We start from the raw sequence: 21,588 nt of genomic DNA, 5'->3' as shown, positions 1-21,588 counted from the left end.
TATATATAGCATCGTAAAATACCTTATATTATACATTGTGTCATAATACATTTTAACTTCATATGCCCGAAGAGAATGGTCCGATCAAACATTAATTTTTTTTAATTATTAACCCACCATTTCTCTTCGGACATATGAAACACACAGAAACACATACAGATGTACAAAATCACACACTCGCAACTACAATGCAAAACCTCCCGTGCAAAACACACACACATACATATACACAAACAAAATATCCCCACACTAGAGCACAAAGCCACACATTCCAAGAAAAAATACATACATATATATATACACTTGCAATACGATTCTAGCAACCATAACCAACACTTACACAAACACGTACATGGACACACCACTCTCACAATTACAAATCACATTCACACAAACACACCCACACATACAGATACACACACACAAACACCCAAATACAACACCCCCCCCCACACACACACACAAACACCCAAATACAACACAAGCCCCCACACACACACGCATATATGCACACATGTACACACACACTCAAAAGAAAAAACACATGTACATATACATACAATCCCAACAAGCACTCACGAACACACACATGTACACACAAGCATGCACACACACCTCCCTGACAAATACAAGACACATAGACACACTCACAAACACACCCACACATATACACACACTGCACTAACAATACAAACAAAACAAATCACTCACAACTACAGCACACACACACACACACCCAGAAGCTACATAAACCATACCTACATATACACACACACACACACACACAAATGCATACTCAGTACCAACATGCACAGAACGTACACACACACACCACCCGGATAAACCCAACACACACAGACACACACAGAACCCCTGATCAATACAACACACTCACACTCACACATATGGTTGCTCACACACGCACACACACACTACAAGGACAATTATAACAACATAAACACAGGGCTGGTGTATTTTCTGCCTATAAAGATGAAATCTCGTCTTTCTGATGAAGTTCTAACAATTTTATATATCCGTAGTTACTGTCAAAGTTGACCAGATATTGAGGTTTTGCTTTATACAATTTCATGGTTTTGTTTGTATGTTATTCATGTGTGTACATGTTGCGGAACAAGGTTGTTTTCTTCAAATGTGTAGTGATTATATCTTTACTGAAAGAAACTAACTCCACCCTCCTCCTCCTGATTAATAAGTAAATAAACATATATTTACAAAACACAGGTGCTTGTTTGTATATTTAAAATCTTAGCAAGAAAAATAACAACAAGTTAATAAATAGTGTTAATATCACCTTAAATTAAAAGGTGATAGCAAAATCAACACAAATGAAACACAAAAGACATGAATGGCTTACTAATCCTAAGGCTATGATTTTAAACCTTGATCTAGAAGCAGTATATTATACTCAGCTTGCCAAGCTGAAAAACAGGGTCATGACATTACTCTGTGTGTGAATGTGTGTTTGTGTGTGTGTGATGGAGGGTTCTATGCATGCGATTAATGCTATGAAAAGCATCCATCCATAAAAACTAGTTTTTTTCAGTTTGCTCTTCTTATTTCCATTCTAAGCGATACTGAACATCAATCTGTCCAAGGATGGTTTCAACAGCTTATCAGTTTTACTAATAGATGTAAATTCATCTTTTTGCTCAATCCCTCTTCATCCCTGGAGAAAGAAATCCTGTAAGTAGTTTCACATAACCCTTCTCAAAGTATATTTTATTTATTGATCCCAGAAGGATGAATGTCAAAATTGACTTCTGATATCAACAGGATTTGAACTCGCCAGAACAAAAACCAGAAGGCCTTTTATCCAATGCTTTAATGACTGTTAGTTCTCCATGTTACAACAGAACAGAAATCTATACAATCAGTGGCTTAATTAATTAAAGATTGGATCTTTAATTAATCAAAGACTGGACAGCATGAAGTAAATATGAAATGAATCCTCTACCAGCTAGAATCACACAACCATTACAGAAAGCTTCCCAGAAGATCTGTTATATATTTTTTTTAGCAGTGAAGTGAACTGAGGTATGTAGAATTAACTGTTCCATTCAGAGATCACAAACTGCCTGCTGTAAATATAACTCAATACCCATAGCTTATCCACTCAACCTTTTGAACTAACCATCCATAACAGCCACACACACAAACAAATATATGATAATGGTAAATGTCTCCACAAATAGCATCTCATAAGGCTAACACATTCTGGATCACCAAGAACTGCAGTACTGATCTTTATTCTGACTTCTGCAACTTTAAGTGGATGAGAGATAAACCACACTCTGGATAAGATACTGAACCACTGGAGATAGCTTTACCAGCAGAAAGAACTGAGCCACAAAACAGCAAATTATAGTGTTACAGTTACTTACAGTGGTGAGCTATTTAGTACACCAAGGTATCCACTGAAGAAGTGCATAAACTTACCTGTTGAGAGCTGAATACTTTGGCTTCAGACATACAGCACTACCAGCAGTTGTATCTCAAATTATTGTTCTTATTTATAAACACTATAATAGTATCTACAAGATGATTTCATCCTCCAGAGAGGATGCCAGTTTATCATAGCAAACATTCTCAGAAGATCTCATAATTATTCTTCAGCAACTACATGAACTAGGGCATGTGGAGTTTAGAGAGAAGAAAGAGCAACAAGTTCACACTACAGAGTACCTGTAGTGTAATCAATAACAGATTCACCAGCAAACTATAGATAGGTAGTTTGGATGCTATGGCTCTTTCTGTCTCAAAATGGTTCTTATAATGTCTTGAATGGAGACTTAGTCTTGGATAGTAAATTCAATCACGGTAAGGTAGATTTAAATTTGGAGAAGTCAGGTGGTAAATTAAATTTTGGAGTAGACTTAGTCTCGAGTGGTTAATCCATTACCTGATTTAACACCACCACCTGGCACCTTTGGCACTTTTAGTGGAGACCACTTTGTTGGAAGCATTTGAGCCATACTTCCAGTTTATGAAAATATTCTTCCTTCTTTCCCTCCTTACTTCTTATTTCAGAGGTTCTGTTAAGGAATATAACTGCTGCCTTCCCTCCTAACTTTAAATCTTTAGCATTTAAGCCGGTCATACCCAGCCCAGACATTCTATGTTTTATGTTCAAACTAATCAGATCTGGCCAATCACATCTATCCTATAATGTCATTCAAAAAATTAAGCAATCATATCATTGAAATCTTGAAGATAATGCATGATTAATTCAAAACAATGTGAATAAATAAACATTACATTTGAAAGAGTAATGTGAATGTTAAAGGATTAAGAAAAGAATACCAGTATAGATACTTACTGTAGTATTCACTGCAAACTATTCTTTTGTGCAAGTTATTCCCTGCATACTGAGCAACTTTAGCCCCTTTATTGAAAGAAATGGAAAAAAAGAAACAGAAAGCATATTTAGGTGATGGTTGAAGATATAATAAGAATAAAATAAAAATGGTTAGGGTTAGAGTCAGAAATTCAATAAAAGAAAACCCAAGCCAAGAACATTTTTAATAGTTTTTTATTTATTTCTTTTCTTTTTCAGGAGTATTTAAAGCCTAAACATAAGGGAGGAGTAGAGGAGAGAGAGTTTTAAATAAAAAGCTAGAGAAAATGAAGGGAAAGAAAGAGTAAACAAAATGTAAGATAGAACAGACAAAAAGGAAAAGAAAAGTAAAACAAAAATTCAAAGTAAATGATGTTGTGTTACAGGAAAATTCAAACCAACAAGTCCACCAAGATGTTTAACAGTTTCCACCCCAACATCAATATCAAGACTCTTTCTCTCTATATATTGCATGGATGCACAAACGTGAGCATACATGTGTGTGTGTGTGTGTGTGTGTGGTGTTGGTTGGATGTGGAGTATGTGCTCATAATTTTATTTATCGAATTCACTGTAATTTACATTGTGTCCTACTTCAATGTGTCCATCAGTTGACGTTTATTAATTACATTAATTAATTGATATTTGTTAATTGCTGTTAATAGTGTTATTGTTTTCAGTCCTCAGCATTCAGCTGCTGCCTGCACCCACTGCAGCTGTTGTATGCAACGACTATAAATCTCCTTGTTATTTTGGTAAGTTGACTGACCAGCTGGACAAATAGATGGATGGATGAATAGAGTAACAGACTGACAGCGACATGAAAGGGCGGATGGACGAGAGAATGGCTGGTTGGTCAGTTGGTTGGTATTGCTTTATTTTTTTTTCATTTCCTGAACAAAACCTAAAGAATATCATCATCATTTAATGTCCGTCTTCCATGCATCCATGGGTAGGATGGTTGACAGGAGCCAGCCAGATAGAAAACTACCCTAGGCTACTGTGTCTGTTTGGCAGGGTTTTTACAGCTGGATGCCCTTCCTAACACCAACCACTCTGCAAAGTGGACTCAGTGCTTTTTACCCACCTTGGGGTTGTTAACACTGCTTCAAATGCTTTGGTTTTGGTTATTCATCAGCTGTCATATGTGTGTACATGTGCCCTAGCTGGGATTGAACCCAAAAAGAAACACAACCCAGAAGATTGATGGCTGAAAGTTCAAACCTAGTTACAGCTAATTAGATGTATTAAGTGACATTCCTCTAAACCCTTTTGTTACCAACCCAGCTGAAACTGCCTCTGGCTCTGTAGTACAAATGTCTTGTTTTCATAAGTTTTGAATTAAAATCTTCCACCAAACCTTAGTCACAATTTATGTTCCTAACTTAATGATAATTAAGTTATTTTACAAATTCTTTGTTATATTTAAAATTAATTGAAAGAAACACAGAGCATCTCAAAATAAATACATGGAGCCAGTCAGGTGGCACTGGCATCTACCACGCTCGAATGGTGCTTTTTACATGCCACCAGCATGGGTACCAATCAGGTAGTACTGTCATCGGCCATGACAATGACTTCACTTGACTCAACAGCTAAAAAATTCTTCACAGCAATGCCCCAGCATGGCTGCAGTCTAATAGCTGAAACAAGTAAAAAGATATGACAAGCACATTAATCCAGAAATGAATAAAAAAATTTTCACTGGCCACCAAACAAAATGATACTAAATGTAGAAGGACAAAAGGGAAAGTAATATCCTAAACATAAGGATTGCCAAATCAGTGTAGCTACTTCTGTTTATTATTTTTATTCTTACCAATTACCCAAATTCTAAAAACATTATCTACCTAGATATATTTTGAATGTATAATATATCATACATACATACATATTCAGATTTCTCTGTAGTAGACAGAAAGTGAAAAAAGTTCATCATATGTATTATTGGTTTATCTGTAATTATTCTCATTATCAAAAGTACATTTTCACAAGTGAAGCACGTATATCACCAGCAAATATAATGGCCCACTCACTTGTAGCCAAATATATCTTTTATCTTTTATTTGTTTTAATGATTAGATTGTGACCATACTGGGATACCATCTTGAAGGGTTTTAGTCAAACGAATTGACCCCAGTACTATTTTTAAGCCTGACACTTATTCTATCAGACTTGTTTAAACTGGTAAATTACAAGGATGTAAACAAAGCAATACTCGTTGTCAAGCAGTGGTGAGGGACAAACACAAAGACACACACACATCATTGTCATTTAATGTCCATTTTCTAAGCTGGTATGGGCTGGACGGTTTGAACGAAAACTGCTAAGCCAGAGAGCTGCACCAGGTCCCAATCTAATTTGGCATAGTTTCTCCGACTGGATGCCCTTCCTAACACCAACCACTCCAAGAGTGTAGTAGGAGCTTTTTACGTGCCATTGATGTGACACCGGCATCAGCCATGACTACGATTTCACTTGGCTTGACAAGTCTTCTCAAGCATCGTATATTGCCAAAGGTCTCGGTCACCTATCACTGACTCTGTGAAGCCCAACACTCAAACAGTGCTTTTTACATGCCACCAACATGCAAAAATCACCATTCAAGCATTGGGCCTCACAGAGGTAATGACAAGTGACCGAGACCTTTGGTGCCAGCATGGAAGATGGACATTAAACAATGATGGTGATGATACATATATATATATATATATATATAGGTGTATAAAGGTTGAATGTGGATTTGTCCTTGAATTGGAGGTTTCCCCAAAAAGATATCTAATGTTGATTCTTCATACTTTGCTGGGAGTTTACAGGCATAAATTTGTGAAGATATGAAAGTAGTGCTTGTATATAATGTATGATGTATTTATAGAATGAAGTTCCATAAATCCCATCAGTTTTGTTAAAAATGGAGGAAACAAGTTGTTAAAATATATAAAAAGTTTAATTCTTGCAGACGATCGTCTCATACAGAGATATAATAATATAAATTCATGATCAAATTAAATTAAATAAATATCAATGTACTCTTCAGTGCATGAAGGAATGAAACCATAAAACAAGGAACTTAAAAAGGAATAGAGCAGAAAAAATTGGATCTAAGAGAGTCATACTGGCATCCGTGTGAAAAAGAGATAGGAGTCATGTCGGATATTGAACCATAACTAATGGTTTCAATGGTTAATTGAAGATATAAGTAAAGAGGTATTGGAGATGTTCCCTCTATAGATGAGTATGGAAATTAGAATTATAGCTCCATATAAGTAGCGTAGGGCAAGTAATTAGTAGAAATGTTCAATGGGGAGACAATATCAAATGTAAATTAAAATTAAAACTAACCGTTGAAATTAGTATACAGTATAATGTATTTTTTTAAAAATCTATACAGAAGAATGAAGTTTAGCGTGAGAAAGTGGTATATGAGAAGCTAATACTAGATAATCAACATAAATAAATAGCAAAAAATAGAGGAATGAGAATGAGTTAAAGAGAGAAGATGATGTATATAAAGGACTCATCTTTGCATAAAAAATCATATTAGGTGACACGTATTAATAATAAAGGAGAAATAATATATATATATATATGTATATATACATATGAACTCTGAGTGTTTAGTTTTTGCTGAATGACCTGCTCAAATGATTTGTTTATAATGAAAAAACGTATGTGTCTACATCAGCTCACTACTTCTTTCAAATCAATGTTACCATGCATCAGGATTTGAAGTGATTGTAGAGCAACATAGGATGAAGTGTTTTGTTCAAGAACACAATGTACCACTCAGTCTGAGAACTGAGCCACAATCTCACGATCATGAGTGCAACACCCTAACCACTAGACCATGACCCATGTATGTATGAATATATGTAGGTACATATGTAGGTATGCATATATGTAGGTAGGTATGTATGTCTCCTTTATTTTTTAATTATTATAAATCTTCCACTGAGGAGGGAGTCAGTTTCCAACAAAGATACAAGGCTCCATCTTTGTAGTTAACATTGACAAATTCACATTTGGAACTTGAGAAAAGTTTTGCATATTTTTACTGTTCCACTCACAGATTGGACTTGTACAAATCAGCCAGTCAGTTTCTTTTTCTAAGAATCCCAGTTTATCCAGATTCTCCTTTAAGCATTTACTAACAAAACCTAGTGCTCCTTGAATCATTATTGATATGAATATGAATTCAAAGTCTAGATATAGAAGCTTGTCCATAGATATCCTGTTTTTCTTTGATTTTCAAAGAGATATTTATATCTGCAGGGCACCTAACTTCTATGATGGTACATACCTTTGCCCCTGTGTCCCAAACAATATCTGGCCTGATATGCTTACATTTGACAGAAGTTTTGATGGGAATGAATGTATGTATGTATGTGTATATATATATATATATATATATATATATATGACAGTTTTCTTTCAGTTTCTGTCTGCTAAATTCACTTACAAAACTATGGTCAGCCCAAGGCTATAATAGGAAAGTACCTGCACAGTGCAAAGTAAACTTCTTACCACACAGCCACACCTGTGCCTATATATTTAAGTTATTTCTCTACTCACATACTTACCAACAATAAACCATACAACCAATAAGAAAATTAATTAACCTTCCTCATTCTATATGTAAGTAGGTGTTTTTAAAAAATGCCACAATTTAAACATATCTAAGAAATTTTCTCATAAACACCAAAGCACAGAACTAGTATTTCAGCTGAAATATAATATACAGAACATTAAAAAAAATGCACATTGAAGAATAGTTCAATAGTCAAGAAAATTTTCAGTAACATTAATATAGACACAGGAAGTAACACTGAAGTTAGCTCTAAAACAGCAAGTTAATGAGAATAATCAAATAGATAAAATAAGCAGTTTTCATAAGTTCAAGCAAGATCTAAGTTTTAGGTTCCTGGCCATCAGAACTAGAGAAGTTTCAGGTGTGGAAGCAAGGACTAGAATTGAATGGCCTTAGAGTCAACTTCGCTAAAACCAAAGTCCTAATAAGTAGGAAGGTAGACAAAACACAAACCCCTTCAGGTAGATGGGCCTGCTCGATCTGTAGAAAAGGCGTAGGTCGAAACTCCATAAGATGTACCCAGTGTAAGCTATGGACACATAAGAGGTGCAGCAATATCAAAGGAAGGCTAACTAGCAAGATAGTTTTTGTATGTGGCAGATGCTCAGGAGCAATAAACACTGAAAATGTGCAGAAAACAACCTTTGCCACACTCCAGGGAGAAAAACTAGAAGTAGTTGATAGCTTCCGCTATCTAGGTGACCGAGTTTGTAGCGGGGGAGGGTGCGCTGAAAGTGTAGCTGCTAGAATAAGAATAGCCTGGAAAAAGTTTAGAGAGCTCTTACTTCTGCTGTTGACAAATGGCTTCTCACTCAGAGTAAAAGGCAGACTGTATGACGCATGTGTACGAACCGCCATGCTTCATGGCAGTGAAACATGGGCCGTGACTGCTGATGACATGCGTAAGCTTGCAAGAAACGAAGCCAGTATGCTTCGATGGATGTGTAATGTCAGTGTGCATACTCGACAGAGTGTAAGTACCTTGACAGAAATGTTAGACGTAAGAAGCATCAGTTGTGGTGTGCAAGAGAGACGATTGTGCTGATATGGACATGTGGCACACACACACACATACATACAACAGACTTCTTTCAGTTTCCAGCTACCAAATCCACTCACAAGGCTTTGGTCAGCCCAAGTCTACAGTAGAAAACACTTCCCCAAGGTGCCATGCAGTGGGATTGAACCTGGAACCATGTGGTTGGGAAAGAAGCTTCTTACCGCACAGCCATACCATGTACAAACTTTTAAGCATTTGTTCAGAAGAAATTGTTCATTAAAACTTACTAATAGAAATGTAACGCACTTATAATTCAAGAACAAATTAAGATTAAGCCTAGCCATCTCTTCCTTCCATGAACCAATGAGAGGAGTTCCCCGTGGTTGCTTGACCTGTTAGAATTAGCAGCTAAATCACCCTCAAATCACATTCTGCCAGATTAACAAAAATACATCACACATTGAATAACACAACTCTGGATAGTCTAAAAATAAAATGGAGTAGTCACATCAATCAATTACATCTTCAACAGAAATAAACTTTTATTCTCCAAGAGAGCTAACTGTAATTAAAAGAAGGTCCATGAGAAAGTAATTAATTTGGAATGAAGATAGGTCTGTGAAGATGTGTCACACAACTTACTAGTTCAGAAGAGCAGAGGAAATAATGAGAGAGAGGAAGGAGGAGTGAAAACACTGCTGGGTTAGATTTTATTATATACTGATGAGTGAGAATTTGCATCTTTATATCATTATGTAAATGAACAATTGCATTCCTAATCTTCACAATATTTTAACAAGTAGTTCTAATCTACTTTCTCTTAGCAGTTTGGAAGAAAGAGATATGCAATTTCTGGTGAATCTTAAGAAAGATGAAACTCACCAGTATGATTATCTTTTCAACCAGATAAAAACTTTGAGGTTTAACCATGGAACCTATTTTTATTGGGAGACTAAATATGAAGGGGTGCTGAAAAGTTCCTGCCTTTGGTTAAAGAAAATACAATAATCATTATTTTCTTCAACATGTTCCCTTCTCAGATTCACACACTCATTGCAGCAGTCCTTCAGTCTTTCTAAGCCCTGTAAAAGAACTCAGAAGGTAGGCCTCCAACAAGCCTTTCACAGTACCTTTAAACTTAGGAATTTTTCAGCACCTCCTCATATGTTTATTAAACTCATGATTTTAACTTTAATCAGACTGGAGCCTGGTGTTGCCATCCGGTTTCACCAGTCCTCAGTCAAATCGTCCAACCCATGCTAGCATGGAAAGCGGACGTTAAACGATGATGATGATGATGATGATGATGACACATATTTATGATTAATGAGAGACCCTCTGTAAATGCAGTCTTAAATGTTTGTGTTGCAGCATCTCTATCCCAAATTTGTTGGAATTGAGCCTTAAGAAGATCAAGAACAACTTTTCAGAGTTAAAATATTTGTCAGCATTTTCCAGCAGTTTTTTTCTGTTACATGAAAGATCAGCCAAGATAGGTGAAAACTGGTTTTTATGAAGTTCTTGAAAGTTCTTGCTTGTACATAATTAAATAAGGAGTATTGTTATAGTAACAATAATTTTCTCTACTATAGGCACAAGGCCTGAAATTTAGTGGAGGAGGTCAGTCAATTACATTGACCCCAGTGCTCTACTGGTACTAATTTTATTGACTCTGAAAGGATGAAAGGTAAAGTTGATCTCAGTGGCATGTGATCTCAGAATGCATGCTGCCAAGATTAACTTTGCAGTTTACTCTTGGCAATGATAAGTTGTAAACTCCCAACCCCTCATCTATCCATACATTGGAGGGAATATCTTCTTTTTAGGTCTTGGACCTGTTCAGTATTGTTTTTGACAAGGACTGTGTATTTACATGATTGCCAGAGCTCTCAGTTCTTCTGTGCTATTCTGGAAACTTTTCTATTTCTCCTGTATTGAGCAGCCAGTCCTCATCAGCCTGCATTTTGTTTTCATCTTCACAAATGAACGCTCTTGCTTACCTCACTTTTCTTGTGTTGACTACAAGGCAAGTCTTCTAGCTCCTTACATAGTTTTGATGACAGCTACTTGGTGCTGTTGCTTCTGTTAATCGTTCCCTCTTTTTGTCACTTGCTCATTGTTATATCACAGTTATACTAGTGGGAGAGAGCTTTCAAACTTCTGATTAAACCCTAAAGAAGAGCACATGGCAACTTTTTTTCCAGTATCTTCAGAGTTGCCCCTAATGAACAGTAGTCCAGTAGTCTCCATGATTTGTTGCTGCTATTGTTGTTGATTTCCTGCTTTCAAATATTTTGGGCAGAAAGCCTTTAAATGATATTTACTGCTATATGTATCGCAGCTTGTGTTTCTGCCTGGGATAGTCCTACAGGGAATAGATCTGGTATTCTTTTGTAGTCTTGTAGAATCATGAAGACTTGTATGTCCACAACAATCTCACCCAACTACATATCACCATAAATTACATCAGTACTAACTACTTGCTCATAGTAATAATGACGATGATATTAGCACAAAACAAGACATCTACAGTCGATGGGTATAGTTAATTGAAACTAACTTTCAGCATTTTACAGCTACTCATTTATTTCTATTGATTCCTGAAGGTTAAAAGTTAACACTCTTAGGATTTAAACTTTTATGAAAGGACATGACTAAAAACTGTAAGGCTAGCTTGATGCTCTATCATTTCCGCCAATTCACTGCAATAAAAATAAAATTATATTGATAATTATTTCTAATATAGGCACAAGGACTGAAATTTGGAGAAGAGGATTAGTTGATTAAATTGATCCTAGCACTCAAATGGCACTTTACTTATTGACCCTGAAAGGATAAAAGGCAAAGTTGACCACAGCAGGATTTGAACTCAGCACATACAGAACCAGAAAAAACATAGCAAGGCATTTTGCTTGATATGCTAGTACTTCTTCCTATCCACCATTGCAATTACAATGATGATAATTTTGGAATGCACACTCAATATACACTTATAAAAAATTTTAAGGTGTGAGATGGCAGAATCATTAGCACATCAGGCAAAATGCTTAGCAGCATTTCATCCATCTTTACATTCTGAGTTCAAATTACGAGGTCAACTTTGCCTTTCATTCTTCCAGGATCAATAAAATAAGTACCAGTTGAGCACTGGGGTCAATCTAATCAACCTATCTCTCCCTCAAAATTGCTGGCCTTGTGCCAAAATTTGAAAGCAATATGCACTTCAAAGAAATTTTAATAAGTGCCTTTCCAAGATATCTATCTATCTATCTATATATATATATATATATATATATATATATATATATATATATATATATATATATATATATATATATGATAGACTAGTACACATGACTTTCATCAGGGCCTCAAAGCCTGGTGCAAAGAAGGGAGACAGATATCTTGAGACACAAGACTTTGTCCAAATGCTTGCAACAGAAAGGACTTTGGTAAAGACACCCAAAAGTCATGAGGTAGCAGATTATGCCTACTTCCCAAGATCAGAAAAGGCTTCTCTAATGAAGTTCCACACAGTTTCTATCAACCCAAGTTCACTCAGAAAGTTCTGGTTGAACTGGTACTGTGGTAGAAGATACTTTCCCAAGTTACCAAGCAGAGGGATTGAACCCGGACCTATGTAGCTGTGAAGTGAATGTCTTCCTGATCACACAGCCATGTCTTTACAGTAGAAGCATTATATTTTTTTCCATTCTTTCCCAATACAAATCAAAGCTCAAAAATACAACACAAGAGAAATCAACAGGAAATGATTTGAAGTAAACTTCCTGAGAGTAGGAAAACAATCATTTTTCTTGCATGCACATTGCAAGTTGGTGTGTGTGTGTGTGTGTGTGTGTGTGCATGCACGCATCATGTGGATATGCATATCTGTCAAAAACAGGAAGATCTTGTGATGGTGTCTCAGTATGTTATAAGCCACAATGTCAGTTTATCTGAATTAAAACTAAAGTAAAGCAAGTAACCCAATGAGGAGAGCCTCTATGAGGTTGCTCAACCAGCTAGAAACAGCAACCAAATTCCTTTAAATCACATGCTACTGTCTTAAAAATGGAAGTAAAAAGATGGATACATTAAACAATGTAGTTCTAGATATACAGAAAAATGGGAGGGTCACAGGTGGAACACATTTGTTCTAAAATCATATTCAATTAGTGTGGACTCGGGGTTAAACAACAACAAAGCAAGTTAAGAAAACAGAAAGAACAGTCTGGCACTGAATCTATCAGAAAAAAAAAGAGTAAAAAAAATTTTAAATAATGGCTAAATGGTAAAGCAGACATAAAAATGATGAAGATGGTATTGATGATGTCTACTGTAACAATGCTGCTACACACTGAGCCAAACTTAGTATGTAAGAACATTAGCTGGTCCAAAATACCATTAGTCATCAGTGTTACTACGGTGATGCTAAAAACAATACCCATCTCTCATCGAAAACACAGGGACCCAAATTCAAGTAAATGATAGACAAAACATATCTCTTTAACTTTATAAGTACATTTCACTCTTTTAATACCAACCCATCTGAGACCACCTCTAGTTAAATGATACAAAAATCTCCTGCTTTAAAAGATCCATCATCATTATCACTTTATGTGTACTTTCCATGCTGGCATCTGTTGAATGGGTTGTCACAATCCAAGCCAGTTCATACTGAGAGCCAGTGCTTGAGGATTTCATCTTGCTTGTATGTCTTGCTTTTGGCATAGTTTTATGATTTGATATCCTTCCTATCAAAAACCAACTATTTGCAGAGTAAATTGGGTGCATTTTATTGTGACAATGGCACTAAAGAGGTTGTCATGTCAATAGCAAATCAAATCTAAAAGGGCCCTCTCTACTCTACTCAGTACACAAGAGAGAAACAGATTTGATTTTCAAAATCTGCGTCCCAAGGAGAAGGTTTTTTGATTATCAGTAATCAAAAAATATAATTTTCTATAAGAAATAACTCAACTTTCAGATCACCAACACTGAATGTCTTTGAAGCCACCATCTTAAACTCATGATTACCTGAGTGTGTGTATATTTGTATGTGTGTGTGTGTGTGTCACATCTTATAACAGTCTATCTACCTCTCTTTATCAGTCTTTTTCAGTCTTTCAGACATTTCTCATTGCAAATTTTCTCCTCTCTATATATATTTACTACTACTACTCTCACTTTCTGTATATGTATCTTTCTCATGAATGCTGCTCCCCACTCTCTCTTGATATGCAATACAAGTTAGTGAGGAGAGAGGTGCCTATCTATATATATATCTATCAGTCTCTCTCTGTTATTTATGCTTTTCTCATTGTAAACATCTCCCTTTCTCTATATATATATTTACCACATTCTCTTTCACTCTTTCTCTGTATATGTAAATCACTCACACTGAGTGTATGTTTGTATATGTGTGTGTATGTGTATACATGTGTAAGGAATTTCATTAGGGTGACAGAGTTAAAAGACCTTTACAATGCATCAGCAGTGAGCTCAAGAGACACTCAAAGAGAAGGAATAGACTTGATGACATGCAAACACAAGCCTCCATCACATGATCATATTATTATTATTATTATTCACTGGGCAAAATGCTTGGCGGTATTTTGTCTGCCACTACGTGCTGAGTTCAAATTCTGTCGAGATCAACTTTGTCTTTCATCCTTTCAGTGTCGATTAAACAAGTACCATTTACGCACTGGGGTCAATGTAACTGACTCAATCCCTTCCCCTAAATTTGAGACCTTGTACTTCCAGTAGAAAGGATTATTATTATTATCATCATTTCTCTTCTTTGCCACCAGAGCAATGGATGATGAGGATGATACAGCGACAGCCATAAAATGTGGCAATTTACATAAAATGATGAAGAAAAAAAAACAAAGATAAACATTTTAGGCCAGATATAGTTGATTTGTTCACTTCCAATACATAACTTAAACTTATATTATCAACTGAGGAAGGATGAACAGCAAAGTTAACCTCAGTTGCAAATTTAGATCAGTCCTACCCAAAATTTTAAAATGTGAAATCAGATCTTGCAGGATTAGAAATTAGAGCTTAAATTGCTTCCTATGTGATCTTGGGTTCAGCCCCACTGTGCAAGCACCTTGAGCCTTCTACTTCTACTATAGCTTCAGGCTGACCAAAACTTTTTGAGTGGATTTGGTAGATAGAAACTGAAAGAAACCCACTGTGTGTGTGTGTGTGTATGTGTGTGTGTAAAGACATACATACATACATGCACACATGTGTGTGTTGATTCTTTTATCCTCTACCACAGCTTGACAACTGGTGTTGGGTTGTTTATGTCCTTGTAACTTCACAGTTTGGCAAAAGAGACCAGTAAAATAAATACTGGAATCTATTTGTTTGACTAAACTCTTCAATGGCTGCAGTTCAATGACTGAAACAAGCCAAAGAAACAAAAAAAAAGATTTCAAGATAGTATCTCATGCATTCTAACTTACCTCCATGTCCATCAAAAACTCCAAAATAGCAACATTCTCTATCTGATGGTAAAGACAGTAAATGTGTATGCGCATCTTCCATATCTGTTAGAACCTAGTTAAGGAAAATCACTGTTGTGGAGATAATGAAACTGCAAGAAAGAACTGTTTCACAAAAACATCTTACCATAAAGTAACAACAACACATCATCAACATCATCCAATGACCAAGTTCCATGCTTACAGGATTTCATGGGTTTGACAGGATTTCATGGGTCCAAGGGCTACATCATGTTTCAGTTGTTTGTTTGAGTAGTCATGTGATTAAGCATGTTCCTACCACAATCATCTTTTCTTGTTTTTTTCTCAACCATAGCCCATAACTAGACTACATAATCTTATTGTATTCCTTTTTCCTGAAGCCTATACCTGGACTACAGTATTTTAGTTTTCATTCATACCATGACATTATATTTGTTTTTTTTAGTTCATACCTAAATTCATCATCACTATTGTCATTTAATACCCATTTTTCATGGAAGTATGGGTTGGATGGTTTGACATGATCTAGTTAGCTGCAGAGCTGCACCAAGCTCCAGCATCAGATTTGACATACAGTTCTATATTTAAGAGATGAGGAATTATGTACATTATTTACATTTGACGGATATTTGTCATCTTGTTTGTTGCTAACACGTTTCGGTTGATATACCCTCCAGCCTTCTTCAGGTGTCTTGGGGAAATTTCGAACCTGTGTTCTCATTCCTTAGGTTTTTTTTCGATGTTATTATTATTATCATTATTGTTATTATCAAACAATCAGGCATGTTACTTTTTTTACCTTGGAACCGATGAAAGAAAACATTAAAATGTATCATAAATTATTAGGATTCATTTGGAAGAAGTTTATCATTGACCTGTTAAATCCAGGCAGAAATTAGGTGTGAAAAAAAACAAAGGCAACAACATCAAATTTTCTCTCTTTAAACAAAGCATTATACGTTGTTGATATTCAAGTAAACTGAGTGAAATTCCCTTCATACTGAGGAAACTGATTTCCATTCTACTATCTTTATTAGTACAGTTCTATATTTAAGAGATGATGAGTCATGTACATTATTTACATTTGACGGACATTTGTCTTCATCTGGTTTGTTGTTAGCACAATGTTTCGGCTGATATACCCTCCAGCCTTCATCTCATGTCTTGGGGAAATTTCGAATCTGGGTTCTCATTCCTAAGGTATTTTTTGATGTTGTTGTTATTATTATTATTATTATTATTGTTATTGTTATTATTATCGTTACTGTTCAGGTCACTGCTTAGAATTGAACTCGGAATCTTGAGGTTAGTAGCCCGCGCTCTTAACCACTATGCCATATGCCCACGGGCATATGGCGTAGTGGTCAAGAGCGTGGGCTACTAACCCCAAGATTCCGAGTTTGATTCCAAGCAGTGACCTGAACAATAATGATGATAATAACATTGAAAAAAATACCTTAGGAATGAGAACACAGGTTCGAAATTTCCCCCAAGACACCCGAAGAAGGCCGGAGGATATATCAACTGAAACGTTGTGTTAACAACAAACAAGATGCGGACAAATATCCGTCAAATGTAAATAATGCAGATTTGACATGTTTTCTACAGCTCTCCCTGACACCAACCACCTTAAGCATTTTTTCCTGCAATTAATGTTAGTGAGGTCTCCAAGTAAGTTGCAAGACAGAAAAAGTATGGTAAAAGGGGAAAAGGAAAACAGAAAAAACGTGCCACAAATTTGGGGTTTGATTCAGCTTCTATTTCTAGCAGATCAAGATGAATGAATTTGCATTATTTTAGGCCAGATATAGTTGATTTGTTCACCTCCAGTACATAACTTAAACTTCACTGGGTAGAGTGAACTTAATGTGTATCTAGTATAGGACACATTTGGGCTTTGTAAAATGTAATAAGTTATTCATTCCTGGAGTTATTTCAGATGTCTGGAAAGGATAATCAGTCTCCCTGATGAGGCCAAATGTTATTCACATAGAATTTATAAAGTTTTACATGCATGCATAAAAATAAGCAGAAGTGAGTTCCATATGGATTACATTTGATGGGAGGTGGAGGGATAGCAAAGTAAAGCAATTTAGGGTATCTTGGAAGCAAAACAGCAAAAAATAAGAAGAAAGTGATGCGAATGCATCAAGTGTGCTTAGATGGAGTTAATATGCATTATAACTGGTGTAATCAGAGAAACTGAAGCCATAGTAATAGCAGCAGAAGAGATAGATGATACAGCTTTATGGTCAACCAGAGAATTAGTTTACAGAGTGTTGTTAAATAAATGTTTACCTGAAAGCAGATAACATATTCATTTCTTAGATGTGGTCAAGAATTTGTGTTTAAAATGGGTACAGTGAACTTAATGTGTACCTAGTATAGGACACATTTGGGCTTTATAAAATGCAAGAAGTTATTTAATGCTGGAATTATTTCAGATGTCTGAAAAGGATAACCAGTCTCTCTGACGAGGCCAAATGTTATCCATATAGCATTTACAAAGTTTTATGTTCATAAAACATTTTAAAATTATTTATGTCACCGTTATGCATGACACATTTCTCCAGATATCTTCACCTACATTGCATTTCAATCATTATGTATCAGATTTTTCAACAGACATACAATACCATGTTAGATTTGAGCTGGGTACTTTTATTTCTGCCCTAAGGATAATAATGATTATTTTCTTCAAGTGCTGGAACATATGAGCAAGACATGAACCTCTGACCCACATAGGAGGGCAACAGTTCTGAATAAGAACTGGCTCAAACCCTGACAATCCAACACATACTAGCATGGAAAGCAAATGTAAAATGATGATGATGATAGTAATGTAAAATGATGATGATGACAAGAACAACAAGGACAATGATGATAGGCCACTGATGTATGTAAAGTACAGAAACATTTTTAATCTCCAAATATCTGAAATCTGTTAACTATAATCTTATTGATAACTCATCTCTTAATTTTCAATACTTCAAAAAAAGACCATCAGCCAGTCTTAGCAGTAGTACACTAGACCAATATTTAGGCTCTTTCGTCTAGGTCAGGGCTGGCCAACCTGAGGCCCGTGAGCTGCATGCAGCCTGCAGACTCTTATCTTGCAGCCCACTTGATACTTTCTTGAAATGGGTTTATTTGAACAAACATTTAAAAAATTTTTACCAAAAATTAAAGATCGTAATGAGAAGTAAAAAAGAAAGATACCACTGTTTTCACAATGATAATATTTCATGTTGAATCAACAATCATTCATTCATTGTTGTAATAATAGCATGAGAAAGCAAAATGCTTTGAATTCTACCAGTATACAAGCAGCCCTCAAAATACTTTCTGTGATTAAAGTGGCCCGCAATGTAATTGAAGTTGGTCAGGCCTGGTCTAGGATCTAAATTTCAGTCCTACTAGATCTGATTTCAGCTTATATGTTCTTAAATTGAAATTTACAATAGAACCACCACTTAAGAGAGGAAGAGATTAATTTAGTTTACTAGGATCCCAACTCCACCATCACCACCAAAAACTGGCTTTAAGCTCTAGTAAGAAATCTGAATTACTATTTTGATATACAATATTTTCACTTTGCTTCAATAAGGATCTAATGATAGACTTGTTAGTGCTGTTTCTTCTTTTAACTCTATTGACCCCCAACTCACCTGAGTCTGCCCCTATTCATATGATACAAACTTTTGGTTTTAAAATAAGCTAAATTAAAATCTTTCATCAAAATTTCGTGTTAATTTATATACCAAACACCAGCTTAATAATGAAGTTATTTTACTAAATCCCTATTTTCAAAATTAAATGAATTAAAGGCAGTGTATTTAAACAGACATATGGTAATAAAAGGGTTAATGTTTCTTCTCTTAACGCAGATTTTGGTAAAATCAGGAATTAAAAGGATTAAAAATCTAACACATCAAGTGACAGCTGTTCTGCAATAATATCTTCACGAAACAAGATAGATAACAGACAAAATTTTTATATAATCCAGCATTCAAACTGAATTTTCCTTTAAATAATATACACCAAGATTCCTGATACATCTTGAGGAAAGTAGTTTGTTAATATTTGTGGATATGTGAGGTAGGATGGAGAAAGGAGGCATGATGTGAGTGCATGAGACCTTGTAAAAAGGAAGAATCTAGTTTATTCATGTTTGCATGTTTGTGGGGAAGACGTATGTACATGTGGTTGAACAAATCAGCGAGAGTTGGAGAGGCAGTGAACAGTGTGGGATCAAAGTGTTACTTGACATTGACGGAAGGATTTAAAATGTGCATGTATATGTTTTTACATGCGTGTGAGTGTGCATGCACACATTTTTGCATGGAGAGAGAAACAGGGTAATATGAGAGTATTTATGGAGTAAAATTTCAAAGATTTTAAAACATGCAAAATATGTATTTGACACTTTTAAATTAATACAAACAGTTACTACACACACACACACACACATACATACACACAAATAGTTTCCCTAAAAACTGACTTAATGTTGCTTTTACAGTGAAAGACAGCAGTAAGAGATACGTTGATAGATGCTAAATGCCAAGATAGAGTAAGGACATAAAAATCAATAGTAAAATTGATCTGGACGAGCTGGATTGAGATTATGGAAGATGCTCAATTGTATCCACGTCAGAAGAAAGATCAAAATGAATTATGTGCAGTTATTGGAGACCGCTTAGTAATTGGTATCCAGAGCATTAAGCAGTTTATGAAAAGTGCTTGTTATTGCTGTTGAAAAAATACATTTAGCTCTCTCATCAAGCAAACCTTTTGCAAGCAGATCAAATGCATGAAGCAACAGCCAAGGCATGCAAACACAATACATCTTTTGAGTGGGTTAGCTGAATGTTACTATTCAATCAGAGAATATTAGAGATGATTGTCCTAACTTTATTTTCTTTTTTAACAGATTGCCTTAAAATATAGTACTTATCAAAAACAGGATTCCTATTTTCAAGTCAATCATGAATTTATTAAAGGTGATTTGGATGCTATTTTGAGCAAGAATGGTTTGATCCAAAAGTCAGCAAATATTTTAATAAAAATCATTATCATTACTATCACCATCATGAAAGTGGTAGAGTAATGGAAATGGTAGAGAAAACTAAATACATAACCATTTTGTTTTGGCCTTTTGCATTCAAAGTTGAAATCCCACTGAGGTTGGCCTGTTTTTCATCTGAGGTTAGTAAGAAGTATATACAGGGTATCCCAAAAGTCACTGATATGTTTCAATTTTTAATAACTTCCTTAACTTCACAAATAAATGCAGGAAATTTTGATACAATATAAAGGGCATCAAGGAAATTAATATGCACAAGACAAATTTTGCAACACCACTACATATGAAAAATAACATCACTTGAATGGCACCGTAACACCCTCAAGAGTTTCAGACCCCACTACTGATTTCTCTATTGATGTTCTCCTTCAGTGGCACCAGTGTTTCCGGTTTGTTAACATAAACCCTCTCTTTCAGGTATCCATGATTAAAACTTTTTTGCTCCCGGCCATTCAAAGTAGACCTCACACATGGTTCTGGCAAGATGGGGCAACTGCTCATACCACAAGAGAAACAATGCAGTTGCTACAGCAGTGCTTTGGAGAGAGAATAATCTGCTACAGCAATGTCAATTGGCCTTCACATTCCCCAGACTTGACCAACCCGGATAGTGGGGATACCTGAAAGAGAGGGTTTGCGTCAACAAACCAGAGACCCTGGTACAACTGAAGGAGAACATCAATAGGGAAATGAGAGAAGTGGGATCTGAAAACTTGAGGGTTTTATGGTGCAAGTTTTGCAAAGAGCACAGGCGTGCGAAGCCAAAAATGACTGCCATTTAAATGATGTCATTTTTCATACGTGATATTGACGTATTGCAAAATTTGATATGTGCATATTCATTTCTATTATGTCCTTTATATTATATCAAAATTTCATACATTTATTTGTAAAGTTATTAAAAATTGAAACCCATCAGTGACTTTTGGGACACCCTGAACAAGAGATAGTTTCAACCCTGGAAGAATAAAATGCAAAGATGACCTAGGTAGCATGTGAACTCAGAATGTAAAGAATTCTAATTCTTTACATTCTGAGTTCACATGCTACCACAAACAA

At 35.6% G+C, this 21,588-nt stretch overlaps 1 protein-coding gene across 13 annotated transcripts in view; it reads right to left on the bottom strand.

The window, feature by feature from the left end:
• LOC106872834 (probable protein phosphatase 2C T23F11.1) overlaps positions 1-21,588 on the bottom strand; it is a 223,620-nt gene that overhangs the window by 38,029 nt on the left and 164,003 nt on the right. For all 13 annotated transcript variants that reach the window (XM_052969731.1, XM_052969728.1, XM_052969730.1 and 10 more), the window contains 2 exons: positions 15,423-15,506; positions 3,338-3,403 (listed from right to left, as the gene is read on the bottom strand). In XM_052969731.1, coding sequence (XP_052825691.1) covers positions 3,338-3,403; positions 15,423-15,506 — 150 coding nt within the window. The remainder of the gene's footprint in view (positions 1-3,337; positions 3,404-15,422; positions 15,507-21,588) is intronic.

Source organism: Octopus bimaculoides, chromosome 7, assembly GCF_001194135.2.
Source record: "Octopus bimaculoides isolate UCB-OBI-ISO-001 chromosome 7, ASM119413v2, whole genome shotgun sequence".
Taxonomy (NCBI): Eukaryota; Metazoa; Mollusca; class Cephalopoda; order Octopoda; family Octopodidae; genus Octopus; species Octopus bimaculoides.
This window is presented reverse-complemented; position numbering and strand designations above follow the sequence as displayed.